General features: G+C 39.8%; 2 protein-coding genes across 4 annotated transcripts; both read left to right on the forward strand.

Annotated features, from left to right (window-relative positions):
- Positions 1 to 1,505: 1,505 nt before the first annotated feature.
- LOC111974235 (beta-centractin) lies at positions 1,506 to 11,232 on the forward strand. 2 transcript variants are annotated; one of them, XM_024001893.2, is made up of 11 exons: positions 1,506 to 1,717; positions 4,322 to 4,386; positions 5,614 to 5,689; positions 5,873 to 5,998; positions 6,246 to 6,370; positions 6,585 to 6,801; positions 9,711 to 9,803; positions 9,932 to 10,106; positions 10,301 to 10,362; positions 10,515 to 10,555; positions 10,643 to 11,232. In XM_024001893.2, exons 1-11 carry the CDS (start codon positions 1,559 to 1,561, stop codon positions 10,743 to 10,745), a joined length of 1,242 nt encoding a protein of 413 aa, XP_023857661.1. In that variant the 5' UTR covers positions 1,506 to 1,558; the 3' UTR covers positions 10,746 to 11,232. The 2 variants fall into 2 exon arrangements, with proteins under 2 accessions (XP_023857661.1, XP_023857662.1); XM_024001894.2 differs by lacking the exon at positions 4,322 to 4,386 and having other exon boundaries at positions 1,612 to 1,717.
- Positions 11,233 to 13,212: 1,980 nt separating this feature from the next.
- Positions 13,213 to 17,265, forward strand: LOC111974597 (BTB/POZ domain-containing protein KCTD9). 2 transcript variants are annotated; one of them, XM_024002451.2, is made up of 12 exons: positions 13,213 to 13,593; positions 14,221 to 14,342; positions 14,445 to 14,488; positions 14,584 to 14,680; positions 14,812 to 14,870; positions 14,974 to 15,102; positions 15,258 to 15,325; positions 15,433 to 15,528; positions 15,629 to 15,778; positions 15,887 to 15,992; positions 16,085 to 16,218; positions 16,453 to 17,265. In XM_024002451.2, exons 1-12 carry the CDS (start codon positions 13,546 to 13,548, stop codon positions 16,567 to 16,569), a joined length of 1,170 nt encoding a protein of 389 aa, XP_023858219.1. In that variant the 5' UTR covers positions 13,213 to 13,545; the 3' UTR covers positions 16,570 to 17,265. The 2 variants fall into 2 exon arrangements, with proteins under 2 accessions (XP_023858219.1, XP_023858218.1); XM_024002450.2 differs by having other exon boundaries at positions 13,447 to 13,641.
- The last annotated feature ends 3,159 nt before the right edge of the window (positions 17,266 to 20,424 follow it).

Genomic DNA, 20,424 nt, shown 5'->3' on the forward strand with positions numbered 1-20,424 from the left:
TTTTCCCCCCCAAGAGTTCCTAAAAAAAATGTAAAAGCCCTGCAACCCTGCTGATTAATTTATGTGGTGCTGCTGTCTATTGGTGATGTTTCGTTCTCCTCTAGAAGGTCTGCTGGTAACAACACTGGGTACCACCTGTGCTTTCAACACAAACACTTTTGTATACTGATAATGTTTCCATCTACATGGTAAAGAAAGGTCTCAGTCACCATAATGAGAAATAATACACAAATCGAGTAAATAAAATAAACAGGTGAATTGCAACAACTTTTGTCGTAATATTATCTAATCTTATTGTTATCAATTTGTTGGATAAAACATTTACAAGATAGCATGTTTTACTAGAGATTAATTAAAAGTTGTTAGATCTGGCCACCGGTGCCCTTTCATACATCATTAGGGGCATGCCACCTCTAACGGTGGGTGGTAAGTCAAATTGTGGTTGGTAAGTCAAATTGTTCTGGGGCGTTCTGGGGAAACAATTATCTCTAGGCCAAGGTTCATTTAGGTCATCGAGACGAGGTTACATTCTCCCACTGTAGATGGTGTTAAAACACCATAACATGAAGAAAGAGGTTTCAGACAAGGACATTTCTGTCTGTGTGAAAGTCTTGAGATTGGTTTAGCAGACATCTCATTAGTGATAGGGTGCCCACCAAAGGGTACAGATACTCTCTCTTACTGTACTAACTGCTCTGGTGGCTGGCTGTATAATCACAGAGAACATGAGATCCATCTCATTACTTTTTACATGAAGTGGTTGAAAGGAAAAGCAGGTCGAGTGCATTGGTCCATGCAAAATGTGGAGAGTAGAAATAATAACTTATGTAAAGTAAATTGAATCTGTCAGTCATACTAAAAGACCATAACCAATGCCATTTGGACTCTTGATATAGCCTGTTTTAGCGAATGTTTCTTACAGTTCTTAATACTCTCCTCTAAAATCTCAAAGTAGGCTTATATTGTTTGACAACATAATGGCCTGAATGATACATCTGCAAGTCAGAAAAGTGAAACATTCCATTTGTAGTCTTGCTTATGTTGCCAGAAGAAAGAATGGCACTCTACAGTAACTGTGGGAAGACACTATCCTAATTGTAAAGTCCCACATTCCACGTTATTTCAGTGCCATCTGGTGGTGCTGTAGCCTAATCGAAACATAGATTTTTGCAGATTTGTCACAGATTRTTTCAATTTGTATGGAGATATCAGATAAAATAAAAATTGTATTGTGTCAGTCATAACTGGTAAATGCATGGTTTGAACACATTTACATTTTGAGTTAGGCTTAACTAATCTATTGACATAAATTCTAGTAACATGATGTACAAAGAGCTGACCTTCCTTTAATATTTTGAAGTGTATAATAATAAGAACGTCTGGTCACAGTCTATCTAAAAGAAGTTACTGAGACCAAAATGTTTTTCAACGTTTTGCAACGTTGTGGTCGTACGTTCCGTTGTAGCGTCAACGTCAACGTTTCACTTCCAATGGCTTGCGATTGGCTTGTGGGGCTGTACGTCGATTAGCTATTATAGTTGAGAAGCTCGATACGTACATGTTCTTTCTTCAGCGTTGCGCTTTTCCACCGCTGAACACCAACAGACGATATTACGTTTTAGCTAGGAAAACAGGATTCATAAACGAGTGGATAGCTCGTTGTATCACCATGGAGTCCTACGATATAATAGCAAATCAGCCTGTGGTGATTGATAATGTAAGTGGTTAACGTTAGCTAGCTCGCAAACATAATTTGTAAATATAGCTAGCTGACGTTAGTAAAAAAATAAATGCATCACTCGCTTACGTTAGTCTGCGGTTCAATGTGGTCGTTGTCTTGTTTATACCCGTTAACTAGCTAGCTAACACTAGGTTGCTAGCAAGCTGTTTAACGTAAACTAGCTAACGTTACATTGACATTTTAGTGATTTAGCAGACGCTCTTATCAAATGGCTAGCTATATTATCCGTGCTCTTAATCCAGAACGATGTAGCCACCGCTACAATTAGATAACTAACGTTAGCCAGGTGGGTTTTAGTGGATGAGTGGGACAACCACATATTTCAGTCATATAGCTACTGTAGTACTATAATTTAGCTAAGTAGCTACATTTACCTCAATAAACTTGCTAGCTAACGTTAGTATCAGCAGAGTCAGTGTTAGTAGGGGGAAAACGGTTCTCTTTTGCAAACAATTTCATTTGCTAGTTACAAAAATATAAACGTAACATGCAACAATTTCAAAGATTTTACTGAGTTAGTTCAAATAAATTCATTAGACCCTAATCTATTTATTTCACATGACTTGGAATACATATTTGCATCTGTTAGTCACAGATACCTTAAACAACAACAAAAAAGTAGGGGCGTGGATTAGAATACCTGTCAGTATCTGGTGTGACCACCGTTTGCCTAAGCGACACATCTCCTTCGCAGAGTTGATCAGGCTGATTGTGGCCTATGGAATGTTGTCCCACTCCTCTACAATGACTGAATTAAGTTTCTGGATATTGGCTGGAACTGGAGCAAGCTGTTGTACATATCGATCCAGAGCATGCCAAACTTGCTCAATGGGTGACATGTTTGGTGAGTATGCAGGCCATGGAAGAACTGGGACATTTTCAGCTTCCAGCAATTGTGTACAGATCCTTACGACATGGGGCCGAGCATTATCAGGCTGAAACATGAGGTAATGGCGGCAGATGAATGGCACAATAATGGGCCTCAGGATCTTGTCATGGTATTGCTGTCGAGAAAATGCAATCGTGTTCATTGTCCGTAGCTTATGTCTGCCCATACCATAACCCCAACGCCACCATGGGGCACTCTGTTCACAACGTTGACATCAGCAAACCGCTCGCCAACACGATGACATACACTCTGCCATCTGCCCGGTACAGTTGAAACCACGATTAATCCACGAAGAGCCCACTTTTCCAGCATGCCAGTGGCAGTTGAAGGTGAGCATTTGCCCACCGAAGTCGGTCACAACGCCGAACTGCATTCAGGTCAAGAACCTTGTGAGGACGATGTGCTTCCCTTAGGTTGTGCAATTCTACGGTTGTGCAGACCCACAGTTTCATCAGCTGTCCGGGTGGCTGGTCTCAGACGATCCCGCAGTTTAAAAAGCTGGATGTGGGCTGGCGTGGTTACACGTACTGAAAAATTCTCTAAAACAACGTTAGAGGAAGCTTGTTGTAATTTAATGTTAATTTCTCTATCTGGCAACAGCTCTGGTGGACATTCCTGCAGTCAGCATGCCAATTGCATCCTCACTCAACTTGAAACATTTGTAACATTGTGTTGTGTGACTACTCTACATTTTAGTGGCCTTTTATTGTCCCCAGCACAAGGTGCACCTACATATGTAATGATCATTCTGTTTAATCAGCTTCTTGATATGCCACACATGTCAGGTGGATGAATTATTTTGGCGAATTAGAAATTCTCACTGACAGGGATGTAAAACAAATTTGTTGCAATTTGAGCAAAATTAGTTTTTTGTGCATATGGAACATTTCTGGGGTATTTTATTTCAGCTCATGAAACATGGGACCAACAATTGTTACGTTTATATTTTTGTTCTGTGTAGATGAGGTAAATTAGCTAAAGCCAGAGAGAGAAATATTTGCTGAAGCCTCAGACTAGTTTTGCTCATCAGTCAGTCAGTAATTTAGTCTCGCTAGCTAGCTAAAATCTACCATAGCAGTTGGGAATGTGGGTGGTAACCAAGCTAACCTATAACTAACAGTTAGCTAACGGACGGTTGCATCCCCGACCCATCCTCATCCCTATGCTAACTAGGGAAAGCTCACAGTCTAAAACATTAGCTATTATCTTGCTTGTCAGGGTGAGCTAGCTAGCTATCTAGCCAGCTATAATTAAGACGTGAGCAATGAAAGAAAGGACATAAATGAGGAAATTAGTTAATCCTCGGTGGATAATTAGCTCATCATCTAGGTTAGATTATTATCAGTTTCCGCTTCAGGCTACTTGAAATCAGCATCATTGGGAAATTAAAGAAAGCGTCATTTACTTATGCATCATTGTGTTACTGACTGTAGTCAAGCATTCGAGTACAATAATTGTGATGAACAACAAGGAAAATTATATTTTTTACTTCTGATATTGGGGTCTGATACAGTAGTTTATAGGATGCCTACGTGCTGGTGTTTTCCCCTCAGCACTGTCTCATGACATCACTATACAAACAAGATGAACAGATGGTGTCAGAGCCACCCTCGGCCTCTATAATAAATTAGTTAATTTATGTAGCTAGCTTGCAAGGGGCCACATTTGGATTTTCTTACTTTCTCTTTCAGGGCTCTGGTGTTGTTAAAGCTGGTTTTGCAGGAGACCAGATCCCCAAATACTGCTTTCCAAACTAGTAAGATCACACACCTTCAGCCATCTCAATGCTATAATATTAAATACCTACAGTGCCTTCAGAAAGTATTCACATRCTTGACTTTTTCCACATTTTGTTACAGCCTGAATTTGAAATTGATTAAATGTAGATTTTTTTTGTCATGGGCTTACATACCATAAATTCACCCTAATGTCAAAGTGGAATTATGTTTTTAGACATTTTTACAATTTAAATTTAAAATGAAAAGCTGAAATGTCTTGAGTCAATAAGTATTCAACCCCTTTGTTATGGCAAGCCTAAGTAAGTTCAGGAGTAAAATTGTTTTAACAAGTCCCATAATACACGAAGTTGCATGGACTCTGTGTGCAATAATAGTGTTTAACATGATTTTTGAATGACTACCTCATCTCTGTACCACATATACAGATAATTGTAAGTTCCCTCACTCGAGTAGTGAATTTCAAACACAGATTCAACCGCAAAGACCAGGGAGGTTTCCCTGTGCCTTGCAAAGAAGGCAACCTATTGGTAAAATTAAAATAAAACACACGTTGAATGTCTTTGAGCATGGTGAAGTTATAAATTACACTTTGGATGGTGTATCAATACACCCGGTCACCTACAAAGATACAGGCGTCCTTCCTAACTCAGTTGCCAGAGATCTCACCATGAGGCCAATGGTGACTTTTTAAAACAGTTAGAGTTTCATTGCTGTGGTAGGAGAACTGAAGATGGCTCAACAACATTGTAGTTACTCCACATAACTAACCTAATTGGAAGAGAAGGAAGCCTGTACAGAATAAAAAATAATTAAAAACATGCATCCTGTTTGCAACAGAATGTGGCAAAGTGTTATGTTTGGGGCAAATCCAATACAACATTTTCAAGCATAGTGGTTGCTGCGTCATATTATGGTTATGCTTGTAATCGTTAAGGACTGGGGAGTTTTTAAGGATAAAAAACAGAATGCCAAAATCCTAGAGGAAAACCTGGTTGTCTGCTTTCCACCAGACACTAGGAGATGAATTCACCGTACAGCAGCACAATAACCTCAAACACAAGGCCACATCCCCACTGGAGTTGCTTACCAAGAAGACAGTGAATTAAATCTGATTGAAAATCTATTGCAAAACTTGAGAATAAGTCAAGMGGTATTCATATTTTCTCAAGGCCCTGTAATGCATTTTACTGAAATACTTTTATTTAATCAAAGCATGTAATATAATCCATGTCTTTACCTTTTAGTGTGGGTCGTCCAAAGCATGTTCGGGTGATGGCAGGTGCGCTGGAGGGAGATCTCTTCATTGGCCCAAAAGCAGAGGTATGTACAGTGGTTTACTAAGACCGATGCACATGGCCCTATTGTGTAACTCATAATTATGGCTAATGGGCTTCATGGTGTATGCTTATATTTAGACCGTTGTGACACTGAAGCGGTATTTTTAAACAATAATATAGTTATGGCCATTATTCCCAACACCTGTTGATCTCCATGTGGTTGTAGGAACACAGGGGACTCCTGTCTGTGCGGTACCCTATGGAGCATGGTATTGTTAAGGACTGGAATGACATGGAGCGCATCTGGCAATATGTGTATTCTAAGGAGCAACTACAGACCTTCTCAGAAGAGGTATTTTTCTCTGGTTTCTGTGACACACACATTCTGGGTACTTTTAATTAGATCATGAGACGTTGTAAGTAAGCATTTCACTCTATGGTCTACACCTGTTGTATTTGGCGTATGTGACAAATAACATTTTATTTTAGATGTCTTTTTTCTCTCAGGGTTTCTTGAAAGGTGAATATGAATGRGGGGTTTTGTTTGAAACTGTTTAACTGCATTGACTTTCTTTTCCATCTCTCCTAATGTTCTTTAGCATCCTGTGCTTTTAACAGAGGCCCCCTTAAACCCAAGTAAAAACCGTGAGCGTGCAGCAGAGGTGTTCTTTGAGACCTTCAATGTACCAGCGCTCTTCATCTCCATGCAGGCAGTATTAAGCTTGTAAGTTTCTGTCCTCTGTAGCTAGCTATCTTGTCTTGTTTGCCAGGGTAATGTTGGACATACCAGAACATTACCAAATGTATTCTCCAGAGGAGGAAAATCCAGGCTAATATGGCATGTATAATGCATTAGTAACTGTAGAGATATGAAAATGATGTAATAATCATTAGCATAAACAGTGGAACAGTTTTGAATATCTCTTTGGATATTGCAGATATGCCACAGGGCGGACAACAGGAGTGGTGCTGGATGCTGGTGATGGGGTAACCCATGCTGTGCCCATCTATGAAGGCTTTGCCATCCCTCACTCTATCATGCGGGTGGACATTGCTGGGCGGGATGTCTCACGCTACCTACGCCTGCTACTGCGCAAGGAAGGCTATGACTTCCACACTTCAGCTGAGTTTGAGGTTGTGCGGACTATCAAAGAGGTATGGATGGGGAGATTGTGTTACATTTTTGATGGGATAAAATGTGAAAATTCTAGTCAAATAGTTTTAATCTTCTGGGGCTGTCAAAGTTGATGTGTTAATAACGCGTGACATGTTTATCGGCGTACTTTTTTTTTATTCCATTCATTGCGAGTCCATTTCTTCACCACCTTGAAGTTTTAAGTGCACCTGTTTCCACACAGATCTTTTTAAGCGGAACACGGCTACAGCAAAGATGGTACAGTTGATGCTTGCGCATTTATGTTGCTATGCCTCTAACCAAAATCATGTAAAAGTTATTCCCAATAATACCGGAGCTATTTTATTTTTTTCTGTTGCGGATTCGTGTGCATATCATGGGCCGTTTTAAACTACTTCTGAGCTGCTATTTTTTTGGTTTGATAACAAACAACATTGTTTAGCTAGCTAGTCATGTTACCTTGCTAGCWAGCAACCTGAACTTGACCAATGCACATATGTGGATGGCACAGGAAGAACTGAAGAGGAATATGCTACTCAAAACGATGCTTCAAAGGTAGACTGCATATGCAAGAGGTGTGTGTGTGTGAGAGAGGTCTGAATCTCAAACCGAACACTTGGCCCTTAACCCCTTTATCGAGAACCACTTGCTGTTGTGTTCGATAGTCAACACTCGAGTCTGCAAGTGTTTTGGCCAAAATGAGCATGTTGACAATGCGCACTTGATGTCCCAACTGCCACTTGTCAATATTTAAACTCCATTTCCGAGCATTGTCTCCCGCGACCTGTCTTGTAGTATGACTCACTTGCTATGAAACATGGACCTGGGGCAGACAGACACTCCCTCCTGTTCTCCCTGTTCACCCATGTCTGCGTGGCCACGCTCGTCTRCTACTCAATGATCAACTCAACGACACAATAGTGGTAGGCCTAATTACCAACAATGACGAGACAGGCTATATGGAGGAGGTGAGAGCCCTGGTGGAGTTGTATAACCTCTCCCTCAACGTCAATGAAACGAAGGAGCTGATTGTGGATGACAGGAAACAGCAGAGAGAGCACGTCCCCATCCACATTGACTGGGCCGCAATGGAGAAGGTCAAAAGCTTAAAGTTTCTCAGCGTGCACACAACCTCAAATGGTCCCTTGAAAAGGTGCTGATCTCAAACTCAGGAGGCTGAAGGAATTTGGCCTGACCTTTTAAGACCCTCAAACTTCTACAGCTGCACCATTGAGGGCATCCTGTCGGGCTGTATCACAGCCTGGTACTGCAATTGCACCGTCCTCAACCACAGGGCTCTCCAGAGGGTGGTACGGTCACACTGCCTGCCCTTCAGGACATCTACAGCTCCCGGTGTCACAGGAAGATCAAGGACCTCACCGACCTATGCCACGGCCTGTTCACCCCGCTACAATCTAGAATAGGGTTCCCTAACTGCCGGCCGAATTTGGCCCTCGGGTGGTTTTATTTGGACCCCCAAGTTTTCTGAGCAAAATAATATATACTATATACACTACCTGCCGATTATGATTTTTCAACGCCAATACCGATTAATTGGCCTATTTATTTCTATATATGTATGTATGTGTGTGTGTGTGCATATATGTATGTGTGTATATATAATACGTGTGTGTATATTATCTGTGTGTGTATATATAATATAAAAATTGTGTGTGTAATAATGACAATTACAACAATACTGAATGAACAATGAACCCTTTTATTTTAACATAATATAATACATAAAATCTATTTAGTCTCAAATAAATAATGAAACATGTTCAATTTGGTTTAAATAATGCAAAAACAGTGTTGGAGAAGAAAGTAAAAGTGCAGTATGTGTCATGTAAAAAAAGCTAACATTATGTTCCTGGCGCAGAACATCAGAACATAAGAAAGATGGTGGTTCAATATTCCCAGTTAAGAAGTTTTAGGTTGTAGTTATTATAGGAATTATGACACGTCAACTATTTCTCTCTCTACCATTTGTATTTCATATTCCTTTGACTATTGGATGTTCTTATAGGCACTTTAGTATTGCCAGCCTAATCTCYGGAGTTGATAGGCTTMAAGTCATAAACAGCAATGTGCCTCAAGCATTGCTAAGAGCTGCTGGCAAAGGCAGTAAAGTGCTGTTTGAATGAATGCTTACGAGCCTGCTGCTGCCTACCACCGCTCAGTCAGACTGCTCTATCAAATCATAGACTTAATTATAATATAATAAACACAGAAATACAAGCCTTTGGTCATTAATATGGTCAAATCCGGAAACTATCATTTCGAAAACAAAACGTTTATTCTTTCAGTGAAATACYGAGCCGTTCCGTATTTTATCGAACGGGTGGCAACCCTAAGTCTAAATAGTGCTGTTACATTGCACAACCTTCAATGTTATGTCATAATTATGTAAAATTCTGGCAAATTAGTTCACAACGAGCCAGGCGGCCCAAACTGTTGCATATACCCTGACTCTGCTTGCACTGAACGCAAGAGGACAAGCTAATTCACCTAGTAATATCATCAACCATGTGTAGTTAACTAGTGATTATGTGAAGATTTATTTGTTTTTTATAAGTTTAATGCTAGCRAGTAAGTTACCTTGGCTCCTTGCAGCCACAAGGTCCTTTTGARGCTGCACTCGCGTAACGTGGTCAGCTTGTCACGCAGTTACCTTGTGGATTGCAATGTAATCAGCGTCCAAAAAGGCTGATTACCGATTGTTATGAAAACTTGAAATCGGCCATATTGATTAATTAATCAGTCGACCTCTAGAAGAAATCTTTCAGTAGGGCCAAATTCAGATATTGTGATTAACTTGTTTGACAACCACTACAATCTTCACAAGACACTCTGTCAGTCCTGTTATTTAGATTTTGGATTCAACCTTTGTCCTTGACATCTGTCACTTTTATCTTGTTTACCTCTGCAGAGAGCATGCTACCTATCTCTGAACCCACAGAAAGATGAGACCTTGGAGACGGAGAAGGCACAGTACACTCTTCCTGATGGCAGCACATTGGATGTGAGTCATTTTAGATGCATTTGCAACATGTATTGTTCTGAAAGTTGTTCAATATTAGTATTTTGACATGATCACGTAAACTTTTGTATTTATACCAATGTATTGACAGCTTGTTGTACCCTGTGTAGATTGGCCCTGCTCGATTCCGAGCCCCAGAGCTTCTTTTCCGTCCAGACCTGATAGGGGACGAGAGTGAAGGAATCCACGAGGTTCTGGCTTTTGCCATTCAGAAGTCAGACATGGACCTGCGACGTACACTCTTTTCCAACATTGTCCTCTCTGGGGGCTCCACTCTCCTCAAAGGTATTCATTAGAATTCTTTCCCAACAATTACATATTGAGGACTGGCAAACAACAAACGTTTCACTCCACTCCTTAAGCATTTACATTTACATTTAAGTCATTTAGCAGACGCRRTTATCCAGAGCGACTTACAAATTGGAGCATTGGCTAACTGTCTTCATCTGTCCTTGTTTTACATGTTTTCCTTCCCAAAGGTTTTGGTGATCGATTGTTAAGTGAAGTGAAAAAGTTGGCACCCAAAGATGTGAAAATAAAGGTATTTGCTGCCTTACCTTGGACTCGTTTACATATGTATGAGCAGCAATTTCAATGTCTTAAATGTTTTTTGTTGGTTCAACAATTATCATCCATTTCTGAACTAGTTGTGCTGTGTCACAGTCCATTTATTTCCCTGTTTTACTCTGTTAGATCTCTGCACCCCAAGAACGACTCTACTCCACGTGGATAGGGTAAGTAACATCATGTGATCAGCCACAGACTAAACAGATTAGTCTCCGTTTCCAGAGTTATGATCCTCTCTTGTTGCATGCTTGAAGGGGCTCCATCCTTGCGTCACTGGACACCTTCAAGAAGATGTGGGTGTCAAAGAAGGAGTATGAGGAAGACCGAGCACGTGCCATCCATCGGAAGACCTTCTGAAGAGGTGGGCGGTGCTCCTAATATGCCCAAAAACCTCTGGTTCAAGTCCACCAACTACTCCACTACACCCCCTTCCCCATTACCCCTATGATAAGGAGAGTTCATGGCTCCCTATGGCATGCCTTTTACAGACTCTCTTCCACACGCCAAATGACGGGGACACTGGCCAGGACTGGCAAAGTGTTGGGCAGCCATTACCAGACAGACCCAGAACCTGTACCAATGAGAAGGCTTTAAGTTGCATCTCTTGATATTGTGGACTTTCCTTATTTTTAACATTTAAGGCAAACCTGCATTGCAGGATGCAAATTCTGTATTTATTCTACGATTTGTTATGCCCCATATGAAATGGATCATAAAGTCCTTAACTTAAATGGCAATGAAGGGGAACGTCCTGCTTTACTTTGATGTATAAATTCAATTAAGAAATGTGTTTTTACCTTTGGGTTTTGTTACTGTGGCACATTAAACATAGTGTGCAAAGACACCTTAAGAACTTCATGTTATAAAGTTATTTCTTTATTTCCCACAGTCTGAATATCCATCAGCGTCTTTCAACTGTCCATCAGTGTCTTTTCAACTTTTAAAACCAAGTTGATGTAAATTGTATTGAAAATATTTGATCGGTTTATCACCTGGTGCCATTTAACTCAATGTTGTTAGGGAATTAAACATTAAGTCTTGAGTGGACCACATGAGTTAAAAGCACTTTCAGTGTTGTGCTGATGGAGAATATTCTCACTGAATTCATGTWCCAAACCTGTATGGTTTGCTAAACTTTTAAACTGGACCGAAGGTGACATGACAATGGGTTGGTTGTCATGCTTTTTCTGCCAGATGTTTGCAAGCTAAACAGAATTGTTATTAGTGACTATATTTTAGATCAAAATATGTATTGTGTTAGTTTCAAGGGTAACAGTTTGATCATATCCTGCTGGCATAATAACTCTCATAGGCAAATACTAACACTAATAACAGTATTGCTGAAATATTATTTTTTAATTGAGTTGTACATTGGAGTGTTGCTTGCACTTTAATTTTGTAAATTTAGTTACAATAAATGAGTGCACTCTGCTGGGATGTGATTATTTTTGTTATGCTGAATACATTAGCAATGCTGATGCAATGTGAGYTTTTCATTAAAATGGCAAAATAATATACATTTGCCCTACATTTGATTATTTTATCAGTTTCTTTGGTGTGGAAAAGTAAGCGGGATCCTTGGGGTGTCCAACTCTGACATTGCCCCATTGAGGTTGAAATTTAAAACGGGTTAAATTAGGGGTAGGGTTAAGTGTAATGACGTCCCAAGGATTCCAATTATCACCTTTGTGTTCCACCAAAGATTATGGATATACTGACAAGCCATGTCTCTCCGCCCTAACAATTGGAGTCATTGTCCACAAAGTGGCACGACGGGTTGTCTAGTTCCCGCTTATCCACTGGATTGGTGGATACATCTCATTATTGTAATCCTTTTTTAAACAAACTATATTTAAATCGCAACTAGTTCTATAGCAGATTAGTAAAAATTGCCTTTTCCCCTTCAGATTACAACCTTTCAGTTATTTCAAAATGAAATCATCTCTAAAATATCACTATTTTTGAAACAAGCCATAGAAAGCTGTTTGCAATTTCAATTTTATCCACCAGAAAAGACTAAACAAATARTAAAACAACTATTTTGGTTATACTCAAATATACTAATAGATTATTTTTTTTAAAGTTATTTTGAGATAAAATAAAAAAAAATGGTATAATCTTTTTAAATTATATAAATAGAACTGGTGGAGTTGTCACATGCAGTTAACAAAATTATAAGAAAATGTCTGCTCTAGAGACGGTATGGAACTTGTCTGTCAGCCCGGCATTAAATACCAAAATTGGCTAAAGAAAATTGTCCTAAATAAAAATGTATGCTAGTTTAATTTAAGGACCAAAAAATTCACAGCTGCACCATAGAGGTTTCAAAATAGTTGGAAGGAGATTTTCGATGCCAGAAAAAAAAACTTGGGGMTTTTCCATTTAAATTATACTAAATTCTTGCAACCAATAGAATGTTATATATAAGAGAGATACAACCATCCCAGCTCTGCAGATTGTCCTGCGAAGAGAGAGAATCATTCGATCACTAAAAACAAATATCATTGTTTGAATATTCGATGAGGGTTGTATCCAATGGGGATGCTATGCTACTAGCATAATTGTATGAATATGCATAGCCATCTCGTGACAACTCCGATATAAAGTGTTTTATGTCAAAGTTCCAGGGATGTCGCGTGTCCTATTTATATCAGTACACTCTTAACAACTTAAGCATTACGAAAGTTATATTTGATCAAATAAATCTCACATGGCAAATAAGCAATACATTTTTGTTGTTGACCAAATTCGACACTCATTGACCTCCYTACAAAAACTCCTTGTTTGGTGAGCGAAACAACGAAAAAACGCCACCTGCTGGGACTCTCTTCCTCTACGTCTCTGGTACCACTGAGCGGGTGTGGATCGGGCTATACAAGAACGGTGTGACATAAATACTTAACCATATTCAAGAATGATGGCACGCACCGGCTTGTAAAACGAGTACACCCAATGTTGGCCCTTGATTGGCTCACCTACTTTCTGATTCAAAATTTGATTGGTTTGATTGTGAACCCCTAAGAAATATGTCCATTCCATTGGTAGGCTGGAGTTCAACGTTTCCTTCTTGCGTTTCGTCCCACTGTCAAATCTGCTAGCTAGCTGCTCCTGCTGTGGTTCATTGTTCTGGGATTAGTATTTAAACGTGTTACAAAGAATGAGAAGAGTTACTCTTTTTGTGAACGGGACGTCCAAAAATGGCAAGGTGCGTACAGTTAGCTTAGCTATTGGGCTAACGATAGCTAACTTTAAGGTAAGACTGTCTATGTAATGTTAATGCGGCCCTTAGCTTTGATGCCACTAAGCGAATTTGTAACAGCCAAATGTCCCAACAAACTCGCTTAGTTGCATCGAAGCTATGCGGCCCATATAATGTGTGTAACTAGTGTACATAGCTCAATAACGCTAGCTAGTTAATCTGAGGTTGTTTGGCATTGGGAACACGAACAAACGTAGCTATCGACTAACTCATTTCCTAGTTAGCTATCTGGCTACATTACAGGTAGACTCAGCAATATGACATTCAAAATGGGGCCATTTCCTTCTAACAGAAGTCAACAACAGTGTTTTCAAACAAACAACATTTAAACCTGCCACCCACAATTGCCTCGTCACAATGTTGGTATGTTTCAAGGAAGGGGCACATTTGGAAGAACTGGTGCCAGTCTTGGTAGATTTTTAACTTTGTTTTTGACATCTGTATATAAGCAGTCGTCCAGCTGTGTATCGTCATGTTATATTGCTGAGTCTACCTTTTAGTTTGCTAGCAAGAGAGAATGGGTTTGCCCAAATAGGTATGTTTTGTGACAATAACTCTGTGTTCCTTCATTAGGTTGTAGCTGTGTATGGGACCTTGGCCGACCTGTTATCTGTAGCAAGCAATAAGTTGGGAATCAAAGCCTGTAATTTATACAATGGAAAAGGTGGTCTTATAGATGACATAGCGCTCATCAGGTAGTGTACATTTCCTTCAACACTTTGTAGTTTCATGTCTTTGGAATGTCCTTACTCCAGCCAATATTACATATTAATTTCTCTACTATTCCTTTATTATAGGGATGATGATGTTTTGTATGTCTCAGAGGGAGACCCCTTTGTTGGTGAGTTTGTCCTCTAATTCTTTCCTAGTRTTCTCAAACCATTTGGTTCTGAAGAATGAGGTGGTGAGTTATCCCTCTGAATAATGTTATCTTAGACCCACAGAATGATGTCAGGACTACAGACGGCCTGCCTAGGGCACACACAGATTGGCTGACCCTTAATATTGGGGGGCGTCTCTTCACCACCACACGGTAAGCAATGGAGGAGTTGTTTCAATGTTCTATGAATATCGAAAGTCACATGGCAATAATATTAACAGAGATATTCCTATCTACTTTCTTTGGTTACTTTTTTTCCTCACAAACTATGGTCCTTTTTACAGCAGTACCTTGGTCAGCAAGGAGCCAGAGAGCATGCTTGCTCACATGTTCCGGGAGAAGGGTAAACAATAATGAAGTTTGTCACATCTAACACTGCTGACCTTATARATTAGACCTTTTCTGTTGTGATTTACCCATAATTATGGCCTATCTTTGCTCTGCAGATGTATGGGGTAACAAGCAGGATGAACGTGGGGCTTACCTGATTGACCGCAGCCCAGAATACTTTGAGCCTATTCTTAATTACCTGCGACATGGCCAGCTCATTATCAATGAAGGTATCAATTTACTTGGTAAGTATGGCATTTACAGGTGACGCTTTCATTATCTTTATTCTACGATAAAGCTCACAGATGAATGATATCACTTCAGTTGTGCATGTTGACTACATCATGAAATCTTGACAACATATATTTGCTCTGATTAGTAAATCTAATCTGTTTTTCAGGGGTTTTGGAGGAGGCTCGATTCTTTGGAATTGAGCAGCTGGCTGATCAGTTGGAAGTAGCAATAAAGGTGARGAACTCATGGCCATATGGATGACAAGCAAGCTCCATATTTCAAATTATTCATTCAATTTTGTCACAGCATATTGATCCATGTCACCACATGCTTTTCTCCAGAATAACCAGCCACCTGAGGACCACTCTCCCATCTCTCGCAAGGAGTTTGTTCGGTTTCTGCTGGCTACACCCACCAAATCAGAGCTCCGCTGTCAGGTAAAACCACATTTTCCACAAGGACAACGCACTGCTGAACATTCAATGGAGTGTACCTAACATGTGACCATGACAAATAATACCTCTCTCCATCCAAAAGGGACTTAATTTCAGTGGTGCTGATCTCTCTCGCCTCGACTTGCGCTACATCAACTTCAAGATGGCCAACCTGAGTCGCTGCAACCTGACACATGCCAACCTATGTTGTTCAAACCTGGAGCGGGCTGACCTCTCTGGGGCCAACCTTGATGTAAACCCATTAGCTCCTTCATTAGCTTATGAAACCTACATGTTACAGCGTGTCAACATTTGAAAAATTAACAGTATTTTGAGGGGACTAATTTTCTTTCTGTTTTAGGGTGCTAACTTGCAGGGTGTAAAAATGCTCTGTTCAAATGCTGAGGGGGCGTCTCTCAAAGGATGTAATTTTGAAGACCCGTCTGGTCTAAAGGCCAACTTGGAGGGTAAACTTTAATTTATTTGTATTATGAGAAATAAGGAACTGGTAACACTTGTATAACCTCTGGTGTTGAACCTCTAATGTATGTCTTATTAGGTGCCAATCTAAAAGGTGTTGACATGGAGGGAAGTCAGATGACTGGAATTAATCTGCGTGTGGCCACTCTAAAAAATGCTAAACTGAAGAACTGTAACCTACGGGGTGCCACTTTGGCAGGAACTGATCTTGAGGTAAGCAGAAGGTATTTAAGTGGATTAAACTTGAGACTAAAAGGTCAAGTAAATCTGAAACAAATGGAATCAGACAGCTCTTATAATAATGAAAGTTTTTTCAGATACCATAAAGTAGCATCCATCTTAAGAACAGTGTTACAGTTTTATTACTGTGACATTTAAGGTTATTGCAAAGAATACTGACTGTGGTTAGTACCAAGAATACTGACAGTTTTGTTTTACTCATCACAGAATTGTGATCTGTCTGGCTGTGACCTACAAGAGGCCAACTTGAGAGGGTCCAATGTGAAGGGGGCCATTTTTGAAGAGATGCTGACTGCATTGCACATGTCTCAGAGTGTCAGATGACTCCCCTGCACATTCCACCTGGATTCAGGCTGGTTAATCTCATGAATGCCTGGCAACGATGTTATTATGCCAGCAAATCCCACCCACCCCTACTATCAAGCTTCCTGGACCCTTATGCAATACATGCATTTTATGCACATCCCTGGCATCCCACATCCCTTCCACCTGATATACTAGCTTTAAATCTCTTGCACTAGAGCACATCCAGGGTTATCCGTTTCTGTTATGTAGTGGAATATTTTAAATGTCTGACTGTCTTATTGTTTTCCCCAAACCAAAATATTGAATGTTCTTTATGTATGTTTACTATTATATCTGGATTCAATCCTAACTTATTATTATTTTTATGATTTCTAGATGTGTGTTTTCTAGATTATTTAATGTCTGTAAATCAAAGATTATCAAACTATAAGTGCATGAAAGTAAAAAAGGGCCTCAATCAAGACTGTGGTAAAGCATAAATGGGAGATGACATTGTGTGACTGTACATTCTTATCAATGTACTTAAAGTTCCAGATATGCTTTATGTTTAGGATGTTTATTTTCTAAGTCAAAGCCATACCGTAGCATGGTGAAAATGGCAAAAATAATTTGCTGTTATTGCACCACACAATTATGCTGTGGAATTAATTTTTCATATAAGACTGTGGGTGTTGAACTGTATTCAACAGAATTTCAAGTATGCAATGTACTCTTTCCTTGCTGCCTGTCGTTTTTGGTGTTCTCCGTGAATCTACCTCCTTATTTTCTACCCCTGTCTGATATCTAGTTGCATGCATTTCACTGTAGTTTTGGCTCTTGTTGTATGAAATTCATCATATCCAAATATTATCAAAGTGAATGTGTGTTTTAATTGTGTTACTGTCATGTTCAAGCTTGTGTAGCACTTAGTTGTATAACACTCCCCTCAAGGAGACCACAACCAATGAACAGGGCATATCATTCAGTCATGTCTTGAAATTTTGCTTTGCACAAATGTCTAAATGGTATGTTTTGGTCAGTAACTTCAGTTTTACTCACTCATAGGACACCAAGTTAAATGTGCTTGTAACATAATGTATTTCAAATCTAGTGCTTCCAAAACATTATTAGGATAGCAAAATGTTATCACTGCTGGACTGTGATTGTTACAATCTCAGTTCTTTTAGAACAATGTCTGCATGTTTAAAGACTGCATTTTCTCTGGCTGTAGCTGAAAGAGTTTGAGATGCAATATTCTCTCTATACTCTATTTCACAGTAGGTAGGTACTCATCTGTCATGATAATGAACACAATCATAAAGAATATTGCACCTTGAGTGTGGAGATCGTCAATATCAGAACCTTGAAGGAACAATGGTTATTTATTTTGATATAACATTGTATTCAAGAAATATTGGATGAAAGTTCTTTAAATATCGGGTGTGTTTCTCTTTTTTCCCTGTCTATAATTATTGCACTCAACCACAAAAATGTAATTCAATAAATTACTGTAATTTTTTAAAAAGTGTCTGTGTAATGAATTACTTGTGCAAATTAAATAATGGTATCTTTTCACTAACTTTCCAAAATAACTGCCTTGTGCCTAATTAATTTCATTGTTGCTGCTGTAAAAGTGCACAATCATACCTGAAGTATTTTAGGCTTTTAAAAGGCTCTTTGGGTTCCTGAAGTGGAGATACTTAGTGCTGCTCTGCAATATATGTTTGAGTGGATCCTTTTTTCTTTAATTCCACTTTTTTTGTGACCTCTGGTGAAGTGATGGGACTAAGGGGCCAATAAAACCTCAGACACATTAACTGCTCAGAGTAAGGCTGACTATTTGAAGAATAGAAGACAAACATTTCCGGTTGTTGCTGCTGCTCTTGGTGGTGGAACTACTGTCAACATTGGTCCTATGACATGAGCCGAGGGGGGAAGAGACAGTCTGGCAGCCTGTCTGAAACCATGGGAAATGTAAGTATTTTACCTATTCATAATGTGAAAGTGGAAGTAGGTCTATTCACTAAAGGTTGTGATGGTGCTTATCCAATGATGGGAGGGATGTTCCTATAGTTGCATAGTAAATTCTAGCTAAATGACAATTCTACAGATGGCTGAAGATGGAGTTTGTTTGGTTGTGATGTCTCACCTCATGCCAAAATGTACAGACTAAGGGAATTTGTGAGTGACATTTACAATTTTGCAAATAGGGCAGTTTCCCTTCAAGAAGCTACCCAGAAGTTGAAAATAAATGGAAATTGTGTTGGTAGTTACTTTTTTCATTGATGTGTTTTTTTTCAAGGTTTTATCCAAATTGTAAACTATATTTTTAATTTAGTTTTTTTGTAGGCAACCCTCGCTGACAGAAAGTGGACTCAAAAATATATTGCAAATGTATGCTAACGCTAATAAAAATTGCAGTGCCATCACTGTGTTTTGTGGTGGTCTTTGTTGGTGGTTTGCATATTACGGAGTGTGGCTTTAAAATAGTAGAAAAACACCCATTCAAATTTCTGTAGAGCACGGTGTCAAAACAAGAGTGCCAACCAATGACTGCGAGTATGTGTTACGTTGTCAACTCTTGTAGTAAACCTTGATTTAGAAATGTCGACAGAATGGCTTTTATGGCATTTGTTCATTATGTTGTGTTCGTTAAAGACCATTATCTTCGAGTACAGAATTTACAAGTAATTAGCAAGCTAAATAGCTAAACTTGAGCAGTTACTTTGAGGAGCACGTTAACGTTTGCAGACAAGCGTCCTGTTTGGCTAACAGCTGGGTTAGCTGTAGCTAACAACATTAGCTTGCTAGCTACACTGTATATACAAAAGTATGTGGACACCCCTTCAAATTAGTGGATTCGGCTATGACAGCCACACCCGTTGCTGACAGGTGTATAAAATTGAGCACACAGCCATGCAATCTCCATAGACAAACATTTGCAGTAGAATGGCCTCACTGAAGAGCTAAGTGACTTTCAACGTGGCACCGTCATTGGATGCCATCTTTCTGCCCTGCTAGAGATGCCCCGGGCAACTTTATGTGTTGTTATTGTGAAGTGGAAACATCTAGGAGCAACAACAGCTCAGCTGCAAAGTGGTAGGCCACACAAGCTCACAGAACGGGAGTGCTGAAGCACGTAGCGCGTAAAAATCTGACCTCAGTTGCAACACTCACCCACGAATTACAAATTGCATCTGGAAGCAATGTCAGTACAAGAACTGTTGGGAGCTTCATGAAATTGATTTCCATGTCCGAGCAGCCACACAAAAGTCTAAAATCACTAAAGCGTCAGCTGGAGTGGTGTAAAGCTATTGGACTCTAGACCAGCAGAAAAGTGTTCTCTGGAGTGATGAATCATGCTTCACTACCTGGCAGTCCGGCGGACAAATCTGGGTTTGGCGGATGCCAGGAGAACACTACCTGCACCAATGCAAAGTGCCAACTGTGAAGTTTGGTGGAGGAGGAATAATGGCCTGGGGCTGTTTTTCATGGTTCGGGCTAGGCCCCTTAATTCAAGTGAAGGGAAATCTTAATGCTACAGCATGCAATAACATTCTTCAACTTTGTGGCAACAGTTTGGGGAAGGCCCTTTCCTGTTTCAGCATGACAATTCCCCCGTGCACAAAGGGAGGTCCATACAGAAATGGTTTGTTGAGATCTGTGTAGGAGAACTTGACTGGCCTGCACTGAGCTCTGACCTCAACCCCATCGAACACCTTTGGGATGAATTGAAACGCTGACTGCGAGTTAGGCCTAATCACACAAAACATCAGTGCCCGACCTCACTAATGCTCTTGTGGCTGAATGGAAGCAAGTCCCCGCTGCAATGTTCCAACATCTAATGGAAAGCCTTCCCAGAAGAGTGAAGGCTGTAATAAGAGCAAAGGGGGG

The sequence above is a fragment of the Salvelinus sp. IW2-2015 genome, linkage group LG15 (assembly GCF_002910315.2).
Source record: "Salvelinus sp. IW2-2015 linkage group LG15, ASM291031v2, whole genome shotgun sequence".
Lineage (NCBI taxonomy): Eukaryota > Metazoa > Chordata > Actinopteri > Salmoniformes > Salmonidae > Salvelinus > Salvelinus sp. IW2-2015.